Source organism: Panthera leo, chromosome A2 (assembly GCF_018350215.1).
Source record: "Panthera leo isolate Ple1 chromosome A2, P.leo_Ple1_pat1.1, whole genome shotgun sequence".
Taxonomy (NCBI): Eukaryota; Metazoa; Chordata; class Mammalia; order Carnivora; family Felidae; genus Panthera; species Panthera leo.
The window spans coordinates 59,822,814-59,844,167 of NC_056680.1; the positions used below are offsets into that span (position 1 = coordinate 59,822,814).

Here is a 21,354-nt window from a genome sequence, read left to right on the forward strand (position 1 = left end):
GGGCTGGTTTTTCTCATATGGAAGGAGACCCTCAGGGAGAAAGCCCTGACCACTGCTCCACCAGCTCACACTCTTCCTCACAGTCACCACAGAGGCTTGAGCTGTCCCACAGAGCTAAATCCCGTGCCTTGAAGGCACATCTAAGCCAGGATTCACTGGCACCTGATCATGGCCTTCAGAACTGGGGTGTTGGCTTCTCATGGTTTGTTTGTATGTTTGTTTGTTAATTTCTTAAATTTAGATTCATTGATGACATTTAAAACTAAGACTTTTGCACATAAAAATCTGGATTTCTGCCTTCTTCAAAAGCAAGACTGTGACAATACTGAGTTCACATTCTGGGTGAGGAAATAATCAGCTGCCACTCAGAGAGGACTTGTGTTTGTCCACTTTGCCTGAATCCCCTCCATTCCCTGTTGTCTTCCACCCAACCCTTCATTGATCTCCCTTCTAGGCTTAGACCCTATGGGCTCTTTTAACCAAAGCTTGGTTTGTGTCTGGCTTCTGATGAGGATCTGTAAATGGGACTGACCAGTCAGGGAGGGAACCAAATGTGATAGCTTTTTGCATACTTTGCTTGGTCCCAGGCCCTGGTGTTCTGGGGCTGCAGAAACAGGCTACAGAGGCCTTTGGGCACCCCCTCTCCCCATTTCCATGGGAACCCAGGTGATTATTCCTTGAATATCAGTGGGCCACCCAGCAGGTCTGCCCCAGTAGAGGCAGAGCTTGCCCGTCATACAAGGAGCTGGCCATGTGAAAGACAACAACTGCTAAGGCAGGCTAAAGCTTGGAAAGATTTTCTTGGATGTCACCAACTCAGATGACTGTGGGGCCACATGAGAATGTTGAATGAGTTCAGCCAGTATGACAGTAGCTGGGCAGTAAGGAGCAGCAGGAAATAGGTCATGCTGCAGAACATGTTCCTGGTGTGGAGTGACAGGGGCCTGCTTAGCTCCAGCCAGTTGCTGCCTGGCAAGTTTGGAGGTCCAGAGTTGCCAAAACTGACTTGTTAGGAGAAGCCAGCAATTTATGTAAATGATAACAATTAATTTGAGTTACATTTTTAAATCCACTCCTCCCCCCTTTTTTAAATCATGTGGATTGAACAAAATAGATCTGCAGCCATCCTCTGCCCACAGACTTTTGCATCCAGGGTTGTTGGTCTCTACCTCTGGAGATCACTGGGGCACATCTGGCCCAGAGAGGGGTTATTCCCCAATGGGCTGAGGAAACAGGATGAAGGCAGCCTGCCCACTCTCTAAAGGAGATGGTCCTGAACAGATGCTCTTCTCTGTCAGCCTGTAATCCTGTCCCTGCAAAGACAGCTCAGCATGGCCTTTGTAGTCTTGGCATGGTCCATTCTCTGTGGAAGCTGGGAGCCTCAGCCATAAGCCCCAGACCTGTTGCATATGCTATCCCCTCTTCCCTTGCTGCTGTTGCCCACCTTCTCTTCCATCTCCTTTCCACCTTAGGTGAAAAAATCTTTTCATTTTCTCAGATGTTCCAGTCTGTAATCTGATCCCTGTCACTTCCCACAGCCTTGAAGGCCTTATCAAGATATCCTCCCATAGACCTTTCCATCACTCTCCCTCCCTCCCTCTACTTGACAAATCTGTATTGTAAACCTACTTTGCCAGTCACATTTCCTTCACCATAAGAGGTAGCTGTCAAGGTGATACAGTTACTACCCTGGCACTTCACTCACAAGGTCGAGTTTACCCTTGCTTGCAGCCAAATAAAATCTGTTGTAAAGTGGGAGGGAAGGAAAAGAGACCAAGTGCTACATCAATCAAGGGAGGCTTCTGGAGGAAGTAGACTTAAAATAAGGGCCAGAACTGAGAGACTGGCATAAAAAGGGGGAAACCACATTCTTTTTCTCCTCCCAGGTGTTGGTGGCAATCTGGTGGCAATTCAGACCAGCCGGATCTCCACCTACCTGCACATGTGGAGCACACCTGGGGTCCTACCCCTCTGGATGAAACAATACTGGCCTAACCCATGCTCCACTTTCTGCACCTCAGGTGAGTCTGGTATCTTCTGGAAGCCATGTGGCCATTTCTTTCAACAAGTAAAATTTGCCATTAGTGGAATCTGGTGTCTGTAGCAACAGAGGTCTAAGGCCAGTGCTGACCTCAACAGAGATCATCTTCAAGGTCATGAGTCCTTCTCCCAGAGACCTGACTCCCACCCTTGCCTTTAGTTCATTGATTCATTCATTCATTCATTCATTTAAATATTCAAATATTCAAACACTCAAATATTCATTGAAGGTCTGCCAGGTACTAGATGTCATGTTATTGTGATGAGTCAGGGAAATCTGAGTCTTGTCCCCATGTATATACATGGTCCAGAAGAGCAGATATGGGGGCCTGTGTGGCTCAGTTGGTTGATCATCCCAACTTTTTATTTTTGGCTTAGGTCATGACCCCAAGGTCATGGGAAAGTCTCTCTCTCTCTCTCTCTTTCCCCCCCCCCCTCCCCCTGCCTCCCTCTCCCCCTCTCCCTCCCTCTGCCCACAGTACTCTCTTCCTCTCTAAAAGCAAAAACAAACAAACAGAAGAGCAGATAAACACACCAAAAATGGAGCTCTTGATTACATATTGTGGTCTGTTTTTTAGGGGGTTTTTCTTTGTTTATTTTTTTTATTTTATTTTTTATTTTTTAAAATTTACATCCAAATTAGTTAGCATATAGTGAAATAATGATTTCAGGAGTAGATTCCTTAATGCCCCTTACCTATTTAGCCCATCCCCCCTCCCACAACCCCTCCATCAACCCTCAGTTTGTTCTCCATATTTATGAGTCTCTTCTGTTTTGTTTGATGAGTTCAGCCAGTATGACAGTAGCTGGGCAGCTACTGTCCCCATCTCTGTTTTTATATTATTTTTGTTTCCCTTCCCTTATGTTCATCTGTTTTGTCCCCTAAAGTCCTCATATGAGTGAAGTCATATGTTTTTTGTCTTTCTCTAATTTCACTTAGCATAATACCCTCCAGTTCCATCCACGTAGTTGGAATGACAAGATTTCATTCTTTTTTATTACCAAATAATATTCCATTATATATATATGCCACATTTTCTTTATCCATTCATCCATCAATGGACATTTGGGCTCTTTCCATACTTTGGCTATTAATTATAGTGCTGCTATAAACATGGGAGTGCATGTGTCCCTTCGAAACAGCACACTTATATCCCTTGGATAAATGCCTAGTAGTGCAATTGCTAGGTCGTAGGATAGTTCTATTTTTAGTTTTTTGAGGAACCTCCATACTGTTTTCCAGAGTGGCTGCACCAGTTTCCATTGCCACCAGCAGTGCAAAAGAGATCCTCTTTCTCTGCATCTTTGCCAACATCTGTTGTGGCCTGAGTTGTTAATGTTAGCCATTCTGACAGGTGTCAGGTGGTATCTCATTGTGGTTTTGATTTGTATTTCCCTGATGATGAGTGGTGTTGAGCCTTTTTTCATGTGTTAGTTGGCCATCTGGATGTCTTCCTTGGAGAAGTGTCTATTCATGTCTTTTTCCCATTTCTTCACTGGATTATTTGTTTTTTGGGTGTTGAATTTGATAAGTTCTTTATAGATTTTTGGATACTAACCCTTTATCTGATATGTCATTTGCAAATATCTTCTCCCATTCTGTCGATTGCCTTTTAGTTTTGCTGATTGTTTCCTTTGCTGTGCAGAAGCTTTTTATTTTGATGGGGTCCCAGTAATTCATTTTTGCTTTTATTTCCCTTGCCTCTGGAGACGTTTTGAGTAAGAAGTTGCTGTGGGCAAGATGAAAGAGGTTTTTGCCTGCTTTCTCCTCGAGGATTTCTCCTCAATGCATTTATGCATTTCTCTTTGATGGCTTCCTGTCTTACATTGAGGTCTTTCATCCATTTTGAGTTTATTTTTGTGTATGGTGTAAGAAAGTGGTCCAGATTCATTTTTCTGCATGTTGCTGTCCAGTTTCCCTGGCACCACTTGCTGAAAAGATTATCTTTATTCCGTTGCATATTCTTTCCTGCTTTGTCAAAGATTAGTTGGCCATACGTTTGTGGGTCCATTTCTGGGTTCTCTATTCTGTTCCATTGATCTGAGTGCCTGTTCTTGTGCCAGTACCATACTGTCTTGATGATTACAGCTTTGTAGTATAACTTGAAGTCTGGGATTGTGATGTCTCCTGCTTTGGTTTTCGTTTTCAAGATTGCTTTGACTATTCACAGTCTTTTCTGGTTCCATACAAATTTTAGGATTATTTGTTCTAGCTCTGTGAAGAATGCTGGTGTTACTTTGATCGGGATTGCATTGAATATGTAGATTGCTTTGGGTAGTATCGACATTTTAATAATGTTTGTTCTTCCTATCCAGGAGCATGGAATCTTTTTCCATTTCTTTGTGTCTTCAATTTCTTTCATAAGCTTTCTATAGTTTTCAGTGTATACATTTTTCACCTCTTTTGTTAGATTTATTCCTAGGTATTTTATGGTTTTTGGTGTAATTGTAAATGGGATCGATTCCTTCATTTCTCTTTCTGTCACTTCATTGTTGGTGTATAGGAATGCAACTGATTTCTGTGCATTGATTTTATATCCTGCAGCTTTGCTGACTTCATGGATTGGTTCTAGCAGTTTTTTGGTGGAATCTTTTGGGTTTTCCATATAGAGTATCATGTCACCTGCAAAGAGTGAAAGTTTGACCTCCTCCTTGCTGATTTGGATGCCTTTTATTTCTTTGCGTTGTCTGATTGCTGAGGGTAAGATTTCCAATACTATGTTGAATAACAGTGGCGAGAGTGGATATCCCTGTCATGTTCCTAATCTTAGGGGGAAAGTTCTCAGTTTTTCCCCATTGAGGATGATAGTAGCGTTGGGTCATTCATATATGGCTTTTGTGATCTCGAGGTATGCTTCTATCCCTACTTTCTTGAGGGTTTTTATCAAGAAAGGATGCTGTATTTTGTCAAATGCTTTCTCTGCATCTATTGAGAGGATCATATGGTTCTTGTCCTTTCTTTTATTGATGTGATGAATCACATTAATTGTTTTGCAGATATCAAACCAGCCGTGCGTTCCAGGTATAAATCCCGCTTTGTCATGGTGAATAATTTTTTTAATGTATTGTTGGATCTGGTTGGCTAATATCTTGCTGAGGATTTTTGCATCCATGTTCATTAGGGAAATTGGTCTATAGTTCTCCTTTTTAGTGTGGTCTATTGTCTCGTTTTGGAATCAAGGTAATGCTGACTTCCCAGAAAGAGTTTGGAAGATTTCCTTCCATTTCTATTTTTTGGAACAGTTTCAAGAGAACAGGTGTTAACTCTTCCTTAAATGTTTGATAGAATTCCCCTGGAAAGCCATCTGGCCCTGGACTCTTGTTCTTTGGCAGATTTTTGATTACTAATTTGATTTCTTTACTGGTTAGGGGTCCATTCAAATTCTCTATTTCTTCCTGTTTCAGTTTTGGTAGTGTATATGTTTCTAGGAATTTGTCCATTTCTTCCAGATTACCCATTTTATTGGCATATAATTGTTCCTAATATTATCTTATTATTGTTTTTATTTCTGGTGTGTTGGTTGTGATCTCTCCTCTTTCATTCTTGATTTTATTTATTTGGGTCCTTTCCTTGTTCTTTTTGATCAAACTGGCTCTTGGTTTATCAATTTTGTTAATTCTTTCAAAGAACCAGCTCTGGTTTCATTGATCTGTTCTACTGTTTTTTGCGGTTTCAATAGCATTAATTTCTGTTCTAATCTTTATTATTTCCTGTCTTCTTCTGGTTTTGGGTTTTATTTGCTGTTCTTTTTCCAGCTCTTTAAGGCGTAAGGGTAGGTTGTGTATCGGAGATCTTTCTTCCTTCTTTAGGAAGGCCTGGATTGCTATATACTTTCCTCTTATGACTGCCTTTGGTGCGTCCCAGAGGCTTGGGGTTGTGGTATCATTTTCATTGACTTCCATATACTTTTTAATTTCCTCTTTAACTGCTTGAGGAAATTCATTAGCCCATTCATTCCTTAGTAGGATGTTCTTCAGTCTCCAAGTATTTGTTACCTTTCCAAATTGTTTCTTGTGGTTGATTTTGAATTTCGTAGAGTTGTGGTCTGAAAATACGCAAGGTATGATCTCTATCTTTTTGTACTTACTAAGGACTGATTTGTGTCCCAGTATATGGTCTGTTCTGGAGAACGTTCCATGTGCACTAGAGAAGAATGTATATTAGGCTGAAATGTTCTGAATATATCTGTTATGTCCATCTGGTCCAGTGTGTCATTCAAAGCCATTGTTTCCTTGTTGGTTTTTTGATTAGATGATCTGTCTATTGTGATGAGTAGGGTGTTGAAGTCTCCTACTGTTATGGTATTACTGTCGATGAGTTTCTTTATGTTTGTGATTAATTGATTTATATATTTGGGTGCTTCCACATTTGGCACATAAATGTTTACAGTTGTTAGATCTTCTTGGTCTATAGACCCCTTGATTATGATATAATGCCCTTCTGCATCTCTTGATACAGTCTTTATTTAAAAGTCTAGATTGTCTGATATAAGTATGGCTACTCTGGCTTTCTTTTGTTGACCATTAGCATGGTAGATGGTTCTCCAACCCCTTATTTTCTTTTATTTTTTTTTTTAATTTTTTTTTCAACGTTTTTTATTTATTTTTGGGACAGAGAGAGACAGAGCATGAACGGGGGAGGGGCAGAGAGAGAGGGAGACACAGAATCGGAAACAGCCTCCAGGCTCCGAGCCATCAGCCCAGAGCCTGACGCGGGGCTCGAACTCACGGACCGCGAGATCGTGACCTGGCTGAAGTCAGACGCTTAACCGACTGCGCCACCCAGGCGCCCCCAACCCCTTATTTTCAATCTGAAGGTGTCTTTAGGTCTAAAGTAGGACTCTTATAAACAGCATATACATGGATCTTGTTTTCTTATCCATTCTGTTACCCTATGTCTTTTGATTGGAGCATTGAGTCCAATGACGTTTAAAGTGAGTACTAAAAGATATGAATTTATTGGATTATGATGCTTATAGAGTTGGAGTTTCTGGTGGTGTTCTCTGGTACTTTCTAATCTTTTGTTGCTTTTGGTGTGTGTGTATATATATATATATATATATATATATATATATGTGTGTATATATATATATATATATATATAATATCTTTACATTTATATAAAATTTTATATTTATATATATTTATATATTTGGTATATGTATATATATTTTTTTTTTCATCTTTTCTCCCCTCAGAGATTCCCCTTAAAATGTCTTGCAGAGCTGATTTAGTGGTCACAAACTCCTTTAATTTTTGTTTGTCTGGGAAACTTTCTCTCTCCTTCTATTTTTTAATGACAGCCTTGCTGGATAAAGTATTCTTGGCTGCATAATTTTCTGATTCAGCACACTGAATATATCCCGCCACTCCTTTCTGGCCTGCCAAGTTTCTGTGGATAGGTCTGCTGCAAACCTGATCTGCCTTCCCTTGTAGGTTAGGGACTTTTTTCCCTTGCTGCTTTCATGAGTCTATGCTTGCCTGAGTATTTTGTGAATTTGACTATGGTATGCCTTGTTGATGGTCAGTTTTTGTTGAATCTAATGGGGATACTCTGTGCTTCCTGGATTTTGATGTCTGTGTCTTTCCTGAGGTTAGGAAAGTTTTCCACCATGATTTGCTCATATAACCCTTTTACCCCTATTTCTCTCTCTCACTCCTCTGGGACCCCTATGATTCTGATGTTGTTCCTTTCTATTGAGTCACTGAGTTCTCTAAATCTTAAATCGTGCTCTTTTGCCTTAATCTCCCTCTTTTTTTCTACTTCGTTATTCTCTATAAGTTTGTCCTCTATATCGCTGATTCTCTGTTCTGCCTCATCCATCCTTGCCGCCGCTGCATCCATCCATGATTGCAGCTCAGTTATAGCATTTTTAAAATCATTCTGGCTATTTTTTACTTCTATTTTCAGCTCCAGCTAGTATTCATATTATCGTGATTCTAAATTCCAGTTCAGACATCTTGCTTGTATCTGTGTTGGTTAAATCCCTGGCTGTTATTTCTTCATGCTCTTTCCTTTGGAGTGAATTCCTTCATTTTGTCATTTTGAAGGGAGGAAAGGAATTAATGAGGTAGAAAAATTGAAGTTAAAAAAATTAAAATTAAAAAAATATTAAAATTAAAAACACACACATAAAATCGAATAGATGATGCTAGATCCTAGGTGTGTTTTGGTCTTGGTGTTAAAAGTGGTGTGACAGATTAGAGGGGAAAAAAAGAGGGTGAGGGGGTGAGAAAAAAAGGAAATTATGTGAGAATTTGCAAAAATGAATACGGTGAAGTAGACTAAAATGAGATTATGAGGTAAAATAAAATTTGAATAAATATATACAAAAGTAAAGAATATAGTAGAAAAAAATTAAAAATATTTTTAATAAAAATTAAAAATAAATATGAATTTTTCTTTTTCTGTAGTTAAGAAAAAGGGAAAGAAACAAAAAAGAGAAAAAGGATTTAAAAAAAAGAAATCATTTGAAAATTTGAAAAAAGTGAATATACTGTAGTAGACTAAAGTAAAATGATGGAAGTAAAATAGAATTTGAAAAAATTTACATAAATGCAAAACTATAGTATTATATTTTTTCAGTATTCAATATAATATTGTATTTTTTTACTTTTCAGCACTTGAAAAAGTGCCACTTCCTTCTGATGAGAAATTACTGTCATTTGAATTGTTTTTATTGTATACATAAGGTGTCATTTGTCTTTTGTTTATTTCAAGAATTTTACTTTACTTTTTACACTATGAGTTATGATATACCTTGGTGTCTATTTCTTAGGGATTTTCCACATTTAAAGAGAGATTTCACCTCTTTGAATAAATAGATTTAAATTTTTTCAAATTTGGGAAATTGTAAGCCATTATTTCTTCAAATACACTTTCAGTCCCACTCTCTTCTTCTTTTCCCTTAGGACTCTGATGACATGAATGATAGATCTTTTGTTCTAGTCCCATAAGCCCCTGAGGCTCTGTTTAATTCCCCCGTGCCAGCCTATTTTACCCTCTCTTGTTCAGATAGGCTAATTCCCATAGTTTTTCCCTTCAAATTCACAGATTTTTCTTCTGTCCTCTCCATTCTGCTATTCATTCCTTTCATTGAGTTGTTTGGGGTTTTTGGCCATTATGTGTTTTTTCCATTCTAAAATTTCAACATTGTTCTTCTTTGTATCTTTGTTTCTTTTCTGAGACTTTCTGTTTTTTTATCAAAACTTTCTATTTTTATCATTTGTTTCAGGTGTGTTTGTAATTGGTGGTTGAAGCACTTTTATAATAGATTCATTAAAATTGCTTTCAGATAATTCTACCTTCTTATCTCATTCTTAGTGTCTGTTAGTTGTATTTTCTCATCATGTTGAGACTTTTTTCTTTTTCCATTTTTTTAAAATTTACATCCAAGTTAGCCTCTAGTGCTATAATGATTTCAGTTGTCAATTGCAATGATTCGTCCCCTGTGTATAACACCCAGTGCTCATCCCAACAAGTGTCCTTCCTAAAGCCCCTTACCCATTTAGTTCACCCCCCCCAGCCACAACCCCTCCAGCAATCCTGTTTGTTCTCGGTATTTAAGAGTCTCTTATATTTTCTTCCCCTCCTTGTTTTTATATTATTTTTGATTCCCTTCCCTTTTGTTCATCTGTTTTGTGTCTTAAGTACCTCATATGAGTGAAGTCATATGATATTTGTCTTTCTCTGGCTCACTAATTTCACTTAGTATAATACCCTCTAGTTCCATTAATATAGTTGCAAATGGCAAAATTTCATTCTTTTTGATTGCTGAGTAATACTCCATTGTGTATATATACCACATGTTCTTTATCCGTTCATCCATCGATGGACATTTGGGCTCTTTCCATACTTTGGCTATTGTTGTTAGTGCTACTATAAACATTAGGGTGCGTGTGCCCCTTCGAAACAGCATACCTATATCCCTTGGATAAATACCTAGTAGTGTAATTGCTGAGTCATATGGTAGTTCTATTTTTAATTTTTTGAGGAACCTCCATACTGTTTTCCAGAGTGGCTCACCAGTTTGCATTCCTACCAGCAGGGCAAAAGAGATCCTCTTTCTCTGCATCTTTGCCAACATCTGTTGTGGCCTGAGTTGTTAATGTTAGCCATTCTGACAGGTGTCAGGTGGTATCTCATTGTGGTTTTGATTTATATTTCCCTGATGATGAGTGATGTTGAGCCTTTTTTCATGTATTAGTTAGCCATCTGGATGTCTTCTTTGGAGAAATGTCTACTCATGTCTTTTGCCCATTTCTTCACTGGATTGTTTGTTTTTTGGGTGTTGAGTTTGATAAGTTCTTTATAGATTTTGGATACTAACCCATTATCTGATATGTCGTTTGCAAATATCTTCTCCCATTCTGTTGGTTGCCTTTTAGTTTTGCTGATTGTTTCTTTTGCTGTGGAGAGGCTTTTTATTTTGATGAGGTCCCAATAGTTCATTTTTTCTTTTATTTCCCTTGCCTCTGGATATGTGTTGAGTAAGAAGTTGCTGCAGCCGAGGTCAAGGAGGTGATTCCCTGCTTTCTCCTCGAGGATTTTAATGGCCTCCTGTCTTATACTTAGGTCTTTCATCCATTTTGAGTTTATTTTTGTGTATGGTGTAAGTAAATGATCCAGGTTCATTTTTCTGCATGTCACTGTCCAGTTTTCCCAGCACGATTGCTGAAGAGACTGTCTTTATTCCATTGGATTTTCTTTCCTGCTTTGTCAATGATTAAATGGCCATATATTTGTGAGTCCATTTCTGAGTTCTCTAATCTATTCCATTGATCTGAGTGTCTGGTTTTGTACGATTTCCATACTGTCTTGATGATTACAGCTTTGTAATACAGCTTGAAGTCCAGAATTGTGATGCCTCCAGATTTGGTTTTCTTTTTCAGGATATCTTTGGTATTCAGGGTCTCTTCTCATTCCATACAAATTTTAGGATTGTTTTTTTCTAGCTCTATGAAGAATGCTGGTGTTATTTTGATAAGCATTTCATTGAATATGTAGATTGCTTTGGGTGGTATCGATATTTTAATAATGTTTGTTCTTGCAATCCAGGAGTAAGGAATATTTTTCCATTTTTTTGTGTCTTCAATTTCTTTTGTAAACTTTTTATACTTCTCAGTGTATAGATTTTTCACCTCCTTGGTTAGATTTATTCCTAGGTATTTTATGGTTTTTGGTGCAACTGTAAATGGGATAGATTACTTGATTTCTCTTGCTGTCACTTCATTATTGGTGTATAGGAATACAACTGATTTCTGTGCATTGATTTTATATCCTGCAACTTTGCTGAATTCATGAATCAGTTCTAGCAGTTTTTTGGTGGAATCTTTTGGGTTTTCCATATAGAGTATCATGTCATCTGCGAAGAGTAAAAAGTTTGACTTCCTCCTTGCCAATTTGGATGCCTTGTTACTCCTTTGTGTTGTCTGATTGCTGAGGCTAAGACTTTTAATACTATATTGAATAACAGTGGCGAGAGTAGACATCCCTGTCATGTTCCTGACCTTATGGGTAAGCTCTCAGTTTTTCCCAAATGAGGATGATATTGATGGTGGGTCTTTCACATATGGCTTTTTATGATCTTGAGGTACGATCCTCTTATCCCTACGTTCTTGAGGGTTTTTATCACGAAACGATGCTGTATTTTGTCAAGTGCTTTCTCTGCATCTATAGAGAGGATCATGTGGTTCTTGTCCTTTCTTTTATTAATGTGATATATCACATTGATTGTTTTGCGAATATTGAACCAGCCCTCCATCCTGGGTATATATCCCACTTGGTCGTGATGAATAATTCTTTTAATGTATTGTTGTATCTGGTTGGTCTGTTTCCTGTTGAGTAATTTCACATCAGTGTTCATCAGGGAAATTGGTCTGGAGTTCTCCTTTTTTAGTGGGGTCTTGGTCTGGTTTTGAAATCAAGGTAATGCTGACTTCCTAGAATGAGTTTGGAAGCTTTCCTTACATTTCTAATTTTTGGAACAGCTTCAAAATAATAGGTGTTAACTCTTCTTTAAATGTTTGGTAGAATTCCCCTGGAAAGTTGCCCAGCCCTGGACTCTTGGGGTTTTTTGGGAGATTTTTGATTACGAATTCTATTTCTTTACTGGTTACAGGAGATTTCTTTTGTAAAAAGTGATTTTAGATTAAATCCCTGGCATTTAGGGTATAGGTTATTAAATTCTGGATCTTATTCAAGTCTTTTTTAGCTACCTCCTCTGACAGTGCACCACTGAAGGAAAGGGAATAATGCATTGCTTGCTTACTGCCAGGTAGGGCTGGAAGCCCAGGATTCCCCCATCTCTATTCACACACTGGGCGAAGAGGAACACCTCATTGCTGGTGGACTGGCAGGGAGTCAGCATTCTTCTGATCCCACCTTGTCCGAGAGGGAGAGGGATGCCTTATTACTGCTCCCCACATGACCTTCATCAACATGAAGTGGGGAGCTCATTACCACCAGGCAGAGTACCACTTACTCTCCACTTAGTCTTCTCTTATCCCACGTCAGCCAGAAGGAGTGAGCACCACATTCCACATAGATTAGGTCAGAGTCCAGGCTCCCCACTTGGTCTTTGCTGATGAAAGTGGGGCTGCAGTCTTTCCTGTGATGTTTGTCTGGAATAGAGCAGCTGTTGTCTAGAAGTTCTGTGCTTTGCTAGGCTGTCCTTCTTCTGGACCTTTGGCTAGACAAAGCAGGCTTTTGTTGAGTCTTTTCTTTTTGGGTCTTGCCCATTGATTGACATTTCTGGCTTGTTGGCTTCTCCAGCATCCAGTCTGGGATATATGAAATAAACCAGCACCACCCTCCAAAACACCAAACTCAGGTAACTTACCTCTGTGTTGTTTGTTGAATCCTGAGGTCCCTGGCCAGCCACTTTTTCCCTCCACCTTTTAAAATCTTATGTTTATTTTATGTATAATGTCCAGCATTTTTAGTTGTATTTAGTGAGAGGATTGGGAAGAGATGTGTCTACCCCATCTTGTCTTAACGTGGAAATTCCCATTATTTTACCTAGTACTTGGAACCACATTTTATCTTTTTTTCTTTAATTTTAATTTTAGTTAACATTCCGACAGCAAGAGGGACTTGACATCTGGAAGGTTATAAGCTAACAGCTCTGCTCAGAGAATGGGAGGACTGGAGGACAGTGGGAGGGAGAGTTGTTGAGCCCCAGACGACAGAGCTCAGCTTGGTGGGAAACAAAGCCACTTGACAGCGCCATCTCCCTTGCCCATCCCCCAGCCAAAATCCCAAAGGGAACCAGTTCCTGCCAGGGAACTTGCTTGCACCGCACAAACCCCCAACGCTGTGCTTATGCAGATCAATCCCTCTGGCGGGTCTGAATCCCTCCTGATGCCGCAGGGCCCCTCCTGAAGCAGATCTCTGAAGGAAAAGCAAGCTGAGCCTGCCCCTCCCGCCCCTGTGCACCTTGCCGATCCACCCCAGCTAATATGCCAGATCCCCAGCACCACAAGCCTGGCAGTGTGCAAGTAGCCCAGATGGGCCACGCCACCCCACAGTGAATCCCGCCCCTAGGAGAGGGGAAGAGAAGGCACACACCAGTCTGACTGTGGCCCCAGCGGTGGGCTGGGGGCAGACATCAGGTCTGAGGGCGGCCCCGCCCACCAACACAAGTTATTCAAGACAGCACAGGAGAAGTGTCCCGTGGTCCCGCACCACTCCAGGGACTATCCAAAATGATGAAACGGAAGAATTCCCCTCAGAAAAACGTCCAGGAAATAACAACAGCTAACAAACTGATCAAAAATGATTTAAACAATATAACAGAAAGTGAATTTAGAATAATAGTCATAAAGTTAATCGCTGGGCTTGAAAAAAGTGTAAAGGACAGCAGAGAATCTCTTGCTACAGAGATCAAGGGACTAAAGAACAGCCAGGAGGAGCTAAAAAATGCTATCAATGAACTGAAAAATAAAATGGAGACAACTATGGTTCAGATTGAAGAGGCAGAGGAGAGAATAGGTGAACTAGAAGATAAAATTATGGAAAAAGAAGAAGCTGAGAAAAAGATAAAAATATCCAGGAGTATGAGGGGAAAATTAGAGAACTAAGTGGTGCACTAAAGAGAAATAATATATGCATAATTGGTATTCCAGAGGAGAAAGAGAGCAGGAAAGGTGCTGAAGGTGGACTTGAAGAAATAATAGCTGAGAACTTCCCTGATCTGGGGAAGCAAAAAGGCATTGAAATCCAAGAGGCACAGAGAACTCCCTTCAGACATAACTTGAATCGATCTTCTGCACAACATATCATAGTGAAACTGGCAAAATACAAGGATGAAGAGAAAATTCTGAAAGCAGCTAGAGATAAACGTGCTCTAACATATAAAGGGAGACCTATAAGACTCATGACCCATCTCTCTACTTACACTTGGCAGGCCAGAAAGGAATGGCAGGAGATCTTCAATGTGATGAACAGAAAAAATATGCAGCCAAGAATCCTTTATCCAGCAAGTCTGTCATTTAGAATAGAAGGAGAGATAAAGGTCTTCCCAAACAAACAAAAACTGAAGGAATTCATCACCACTAAACCAGCCCTACAAGAGATCCTAAAAGGGATCCTGTGAGACAAAGTACCAGAGACATCGCTACAAGCATGAAACCTACTGACATCACAGTGACTCTAAACCCATATCTTTCTATAATAACACTGAATGTAAATGGACTAAATGCGCCAACCAAAAGACATAGGGTATCAGAATGGATAAAAAAACAAGACCCATCTATTTGCTGTCTACAAGAGACTCATTTTAGACCTGAGGACACCTTCAGATTGAGAGTGAGGGGATGGAGAAATATTTATCATGCCACTGAAAGTCAAAAGAAAGCTGAAGTAGCCATACTTATATCAGACAAACTAGACTTTAAATTAAAGGCTGTAACAAGAGATGAAGAAGGGCATTATATAATAATAACGGTCTATCCATCAGGAAGAGCTAACAATTATAAATGTCTATGCGCCTAATACGGGAGCCCCCAAATATATAAAACAATTACTCACAAACATAAGCAACCTTATTGATAAGAATGTGATAATTGCAGGGGACTTTAACACTCCATTTACAGAAATGGATAGATCATCTAGACACGCGGTCAGTAAAGAAACAAGGGCCCTCCTTTTTAGCAACATAGATGGAACTGGAGAGTGATGCTAAGTGAAATAAGCCATACAGAGAAAGACAGATACCATATGGTTTCACTCTTATGTGGATCCTGAGAAACTTAACAGAAACCCATGGGGGAGGGGAAGGAAAAAAAAAAAGAGATTATAGTGGAAGAGATCCAAAGCATAAGAGACTCTTAAAAACTGAGAAAAAACTGAGGGTTGATGGAGGGTGCGAGGGAGGGGAGGGTGGGTGATGGGTATTGAGGAGGGCACCTTTTGTGATGAGCACTGGGTGTTGTATGGAAACCAATATGACAATAAACTTCATATATTGAAAAAAAAAAAGAAAGAAACAAGGGCCCTGAATGATACATTGGATCAGATGGACTTCACAGATATATTTAGAACTCTGCATCCCAAAGCAACAGAATATACTTTCTTCTCAAGTGCACATGCAACATTCTCCAAGATAGATCACATACTGGGTCACAAAACAGCCCTTCATAAGTATACAAGAATTGAAATCATACCATGCATACTTTCAGACCACAATGCTATGAAGCTTGAAATCAACCACAGGAAAAAGTCTGGAAAACCTCCAAAAGCATGGAGGTTAAAGAACACCCTACTAACGAATGAGTGGGTCAACCAGGCAATTAGAGAAGAAATTTAAAAATATATGGAAACAAATGAAAATGAAAATACAACAATCCAAAGGCTTTGGGATGAAGCGAAGGCAGTCCTGAGAGGAAAATCCGTTGCAATCCAGGCCTATCTCAAGAAACAAGAAAAATCCCAAATACAAAATCTAACAGCACACCTAAAGGAAATAGAAGCAGAACAGCAAAAACACCCAAAACCCAGCAGAAGATAAATAATAAAGATCAGGGCAGAAATAAACAATATAGAATCTAAAAAAACTGTAGAGCAGATCAACGAAACCAAGAGTTGGTTTTTTGAAAAAATAAACAAAATTGATAAACCTCTAGCCAGGCTTCTCAAAAAGAAAAGGGAGATGACCCAAATAGATAAAATCATGAATGAAAATGGAATGATTACAACCAATCCCTCAGAGATACAAGCAATTATCAGGGAATACTATGAAAAATTATATGCCAACAAACTGGACAACCTGGAAGAAATGGACAAATTCCTAAACACCCACACCCTTCCAAAACTCAACCAGGAGGAAATAGAAAGCTTCAACAGACCCATAACCAGCGAAGAAATTGAATCAGTCATCAAAAATCTCCCAACAAATAAGAGTCCAGGACCAGATGGCTTCCCAGGGGAGTTCTACCAGACGTTTAAAGCTATCCTTCTCAAGCTATTCCAAAAAATAGAAAGGGAAGGAAAACTTCCAGACTCATTCTATGCAGCCAGTATTACTTTGATTCCTAAACCAGACAGAGACCCAGTAAAAAAAGAGAACTACAGGCCAATATCCCTGATGAATATGGATGCAAAAATTCTCAATAAGATACTAGCAAATCGAATTCAACAGCATATAAAAAGAATTATTCACCATGATCAAGTGGGATTCATTCCTGGGATTCAGGGCTGGTTCAACCTTCGCAAATCAATTAACGTGATACATCACATTGATAAAGAAAAGAACCATATGATCCTGTCAATCGATGCAGAAAAGGCATTTGACAAAATTCAGCACCTTTTCTTAATAAAAAACCCTTGAGAAAGTCGGGATAGAAGGAACATACTTAAACATCATAAAAATCATTTATGAAAAGCCCACAGCTAACATCATCCTCAATGGGGAAAAACTGAGAGCTTTTTCCCTGAGATCAGGAACACGACAGGGATGCCCACTCTCACCGCTGTTGTTTAACATAGTGTTGGAAGTTCTAGCATCAGCAATCAGACAACAAAAGGAAATCAAAGGCATCAAAATTGGCAAAGATGAAATGAAGCTTTCACTTTTTGCAGATGACATGATATTATACATGGAAATCCGATAGACTCCACCAGAAGTCTCCTAGAACTGATACATGAATTCAGCAGTTGCAGGATACAAAATCAATGTACAGAAATCAGTTGCAGTCTTATACACTAACAATGAAGCAACAGAAAGGCAAATAAACTGATCCCATTCACAATTGCACCAAGAAGCATAAAATACCTAGGAATAAATCTAACCAAAGATGTAAAAGATCTGTATGCTGAAAACTATAGAAAGCTTATGAAGGTAATTGAAGAAGATATAAAGAAATGGAAAGACATTCCCTGCTCATGGATTGGAAGAATAAATATTATCAAAATGTCAATACTACCCAAAGCTATCTACACATTCAATGCAATCCCAATCAAAATTGCACCAGCATTCTTCTCGAAACTAGAACAAGCAATCCTAAAATTCATATGGAACCACAAAAGGCCCCGAATAGCCAAAGTAATTTTGAAGAAGAAGACCAAAGCAGGAGGCATCACAATCCCAGACTTTAGCCTCTACTACAAAGCTGTCATCATCAAGACAGCATGGTATTGGCATAAAAACAGACACATAGACCAATGGAATAGAATAGAAACCCCAGAACTAGACCCACAAACGTATGGCCAACTCATCTTTGACAAAGCAGGAAAGAACATCCAATGGAAAAAAGACAGTCTCTTTAACAAATGGTGCTGGGAGAACTGGACAGCAACATGCAGAAGGTTGAAACTAGACCACTTTCTCACACCATTCACAAAAATAAACTCAAAATGGATAAAGGACCTGAATGTGAGACAGGAAACCATCAAAACCTTAGAGGAGAAAGCAGGAAAAGACCTCTCTGACCTCAGCCGTAGCAATCTCTTACTCGGCACATCCCCAAAGGCAAGGGAATTAAAAGCAAAAGTGAATTACTGGGACCTTATGAAGATAAAAAGCTTCTGCACAGCAAAGGAAACAACCAACAAAACTAAAAGGCAACCAACGGAATGGGAAAAGATATTTGCAAATGACACATCGGACAAAGGGCTAGTATCCAAAATCTATAAAGAGCTCATCAAACTCCACACCCGAAAAACAAATAACCCAGTGAAGAAATGGGCAGAAAACATGAATAGACACTTCTCTAAAGAAGACATCCGGATGGCCAACAGGCACATGAAAAGATGTTCAACGTCGCTCCTCATCAGGGAAATACAAATCAAAACCACACTCAGATATCACCTCACGCCAGTCAGAGTGGCCAAAATGAACAAATCAGGAGACTATAGATGCTGGAGAGGATGTGGAGAAACGGGAACCCTCTTGCACTGTTGGTGGGAATGCAAATTGGTGCAGCCAGTCTGGAAAACAGTGTGGAGGTTCCTCAAAAAATTAAAAATAGACCTACCCTATGACCCAGCAACAGTACTGCTAGGAATTACCCAAGGGATACAGGAGTACTGATGCATAGGAGCACTTGTACCCCAATGTTTATAGCAGCACTCTCAACAATAGCCAAATTATGGAAAGAGCCGAAATGTCCATCAACTGATGAATGGATAAAAAAATTGTGGTTTACATACACAGTGCAGTACTACATGGCAATGAGAAAGAATGAAATATGGCCCTTTGTAGCAATGTGGATGGAACTGGAGAGTGTGATGCTAAGTGAAATAAGCCATACAGAGAAAGACAGATACCATATGGTTTCACTCTTATGTGGATCCTGAGAAACTTAACAGAAACCCATGGGGGAGGGGAAGGGAAAAAAAAAAAACAACAACAAGAGGTTATAGTGGAAGAGAGCCAAAGCATAAGAGACTCTTAAAAACTGAGAACAAACTGAGGGTTGTTGGGGGGTGGGAGGGAGGGGAGGGTGGGTGATGGGTATTGAGAAGGGCACCTTTTGTGATGAGCACTGGGTGTTGTATGGAAACCAATATGACAATAAACTTCATATATTGAAAACAAAACTACATTAGTCTCTTAATGTAGAAAGGAAAAAGTAGAGATGCAAACTAAAGTTACAATGATACCAGCTTTTATACTCATCCATGTATTTCTTTTTACCAGAAATCTTTATTTCTTCATAAGACTTTGAGTTACTTTCCATTGCCTTTTAATTTAAACCTGAACGACTGCCTTCATTGTAGGGCTGGTCTAGAAGTAACAATGTTCTAAGCTTTGGCATATCTGGGAATGTCTTAATTTATCCCTTAGGGAGGGGGGAGAATCCCTCCCTCCGTCCTCCCTCCCTTCCTTCCATCCTTCCTTCCATCCTTCCTTCCATCCTTCCTTCCTTTTCTCCCTCCCTCTCTTTCTCCTGCTCTCCCTCCTTTTCTTCCTTCCTCGCTCCTTCCTTTTCTCCTTCCTTCCTTCCTTCCTTCCTTCCTTCCCTCCCTCCCTCCCTCCCTCCTTCCCTCCCATCCTTTCTTCCATACCATTCTTCCTTCCAAATCCTTTCTTCTGGTCCCTTCCCTTCCGTTCCCTTCCTCCCTTCCCTTCTTCCCCTTCCTTGCCTTCCTCCTTTCCTTTCCTTTCCTTTCCTTTCCTTTCCTTTCCTTTCCCTCCTTCCCTTTCCTTCCTTGCCTCCCTTCCTCCCTTTGTCCCTTCCTCCCTTTCCTCCTTCCTTTCCTTCCCTTTCTCTTTCTCTTTCTTTCTGAAGTTTTATAAACATATGATGTTATATTTGTTTAAGGTGTGTAATATAATGAATCAACAATCTCTCATTTTTGAAAGACAGTTTTGCCAGAGTAGGATTGTTGGTTGACATATTTTTTCCCCAACATTTTGAATAGATCAACCCACTGTCATTTGGCCTCTGAGGCTGTTGAAGAAGACTGTGCTGATTACCTTATTGAGGTAAATGTCATAAATGCTGTCTTCCTTCAGTAAGGTCATTAACAAGAGTCAGCAGACCTCCAGCTTCCTAAGCCTTTTCTGTGAAGTCCATAGCATGAAGGGCTGGGATCACACCAATATCATAAAAATGCTCCAGGTGACTGACAGTACAGAAACACTCTTCCTCATCTCAGAGTACATTAGTTGGGGTCACATATTTGGTTATTTACTGGGCCATGGCTGCATGACAGAGAAAGAGTCTCAAGACAAATTACAGAGCTAGTATGCACTGTGCAGTACTGCCAGTGTCATCAGCCTTCAGGGACCTGAAGCTGGAGAGCCTACTTTTTGGTGTTAACCTGATCATAAAAATTGTAGACTTTGGCCTCAGCAATGAGTTCACCATCAGCCATAAGCTGAACGTCTACTGTGGCAGCCCCCACCCCCCAACTTATGCTGCCTCAGAACTCTTCTGGCCCCATGCTGAATGTGTGGATCCTGGGAACCAGTCTGTCACCATGGTCACTGGTGCCCCTGCCTTTTGTGGGAGAGGACTTCTGGCAGCTATGGAAGCAGATCCTGAGGAGACAATACCATATCCAAAATTCTTCCCTCTTGAATGTGAAAACCTCTTGAGAAAACTGATGGTCCTCAACCCCAGTGACAGAAGAATGTTAGAAGATATGAGAGATCCATAATGTGGTGCAGGAGAAGGAACTCAGGCCTTACAGTGAGCCACTCCATGACACCAAGGACCCTCAGGTGACTCAGGTGATGATGAACATGGGCTATGTGTGGGACTAGATCTAGGACCCATCAACAGCCTGGAAGTATGACAGGGGGACGGCCACCTCCTGGATTTTGAGTTCTGAAAAACCCAAGATGGAGGACCATACCATCACAGCAAGGCCCTCCCCTTCTTCTGACTCCAACAGCTGCAATCCTTCCCAAACCCAGGAGGCTCAGCAGGCGTCAGAGGCAGTAGAAAATGCTGCCGGCATGAGCCAGCTATACCTGCCTGGTTGTTCAGTAAAGAAACACAGAGGCCTGAAGGGGACCAGGAGACAGCAGAAGCACATAGTGCCTGCCATTCCCCACCCATCCTGAAGTGAAGGACCCCCATCTCCAGCACAGCATCTCAGTGTGGCCCTGGAGCATCCTCTGCCTCCAGTTCAGCCCCCAGTGTGGCCCTGGTACCTCCTCCACCCAAGGCACTAGCAGCAGTAATAAAGCCCTGGAGTGTGTTCTCAAAAGGAAACTCCTCCACACCAGGCAGCTTGAGGGTATGACCCCAGCCTCCTCCTTTGGCCAGAGCCAGGGCTGGCATGGAGTGACCATCATGTTCCTCATGTCTTATTCTAAGACACTTGTGTTTTAGGCTGCCAAGCAAGAACCAGAATGGCAAACA

At 40.3% G+C, this 21,354-nt stretch overlaps 1 protein-coding gene across 1 annotated transcript in view; it reads left to right on the plus strand.

Annotated features, from left to right (window-relative positions):
* The window catches only part of SLC41A3 (solute carrier family 41 member 3), a 60,211-nt gene extending 39,567 nt beyond the window's left edge, over window positions 1–20,644 (plus strand). Inside the window, exons 8-9 of the mRNA XM_042927324.1 lie at window positions 1,887–2,021; window positions 20,325–20,644. Of these exons, the coding sequence (XP_042783258.1) occupies window positions 1,887–2,021; window positions 20,325–20,644 (455 nt within the window). The remainder of the gene's footprint in view (window positions 1–1,886; window positions 2,022–20,324) is intronic.
* Window positions 20,645–21,354: the final 710 nt, after the last annotated feature.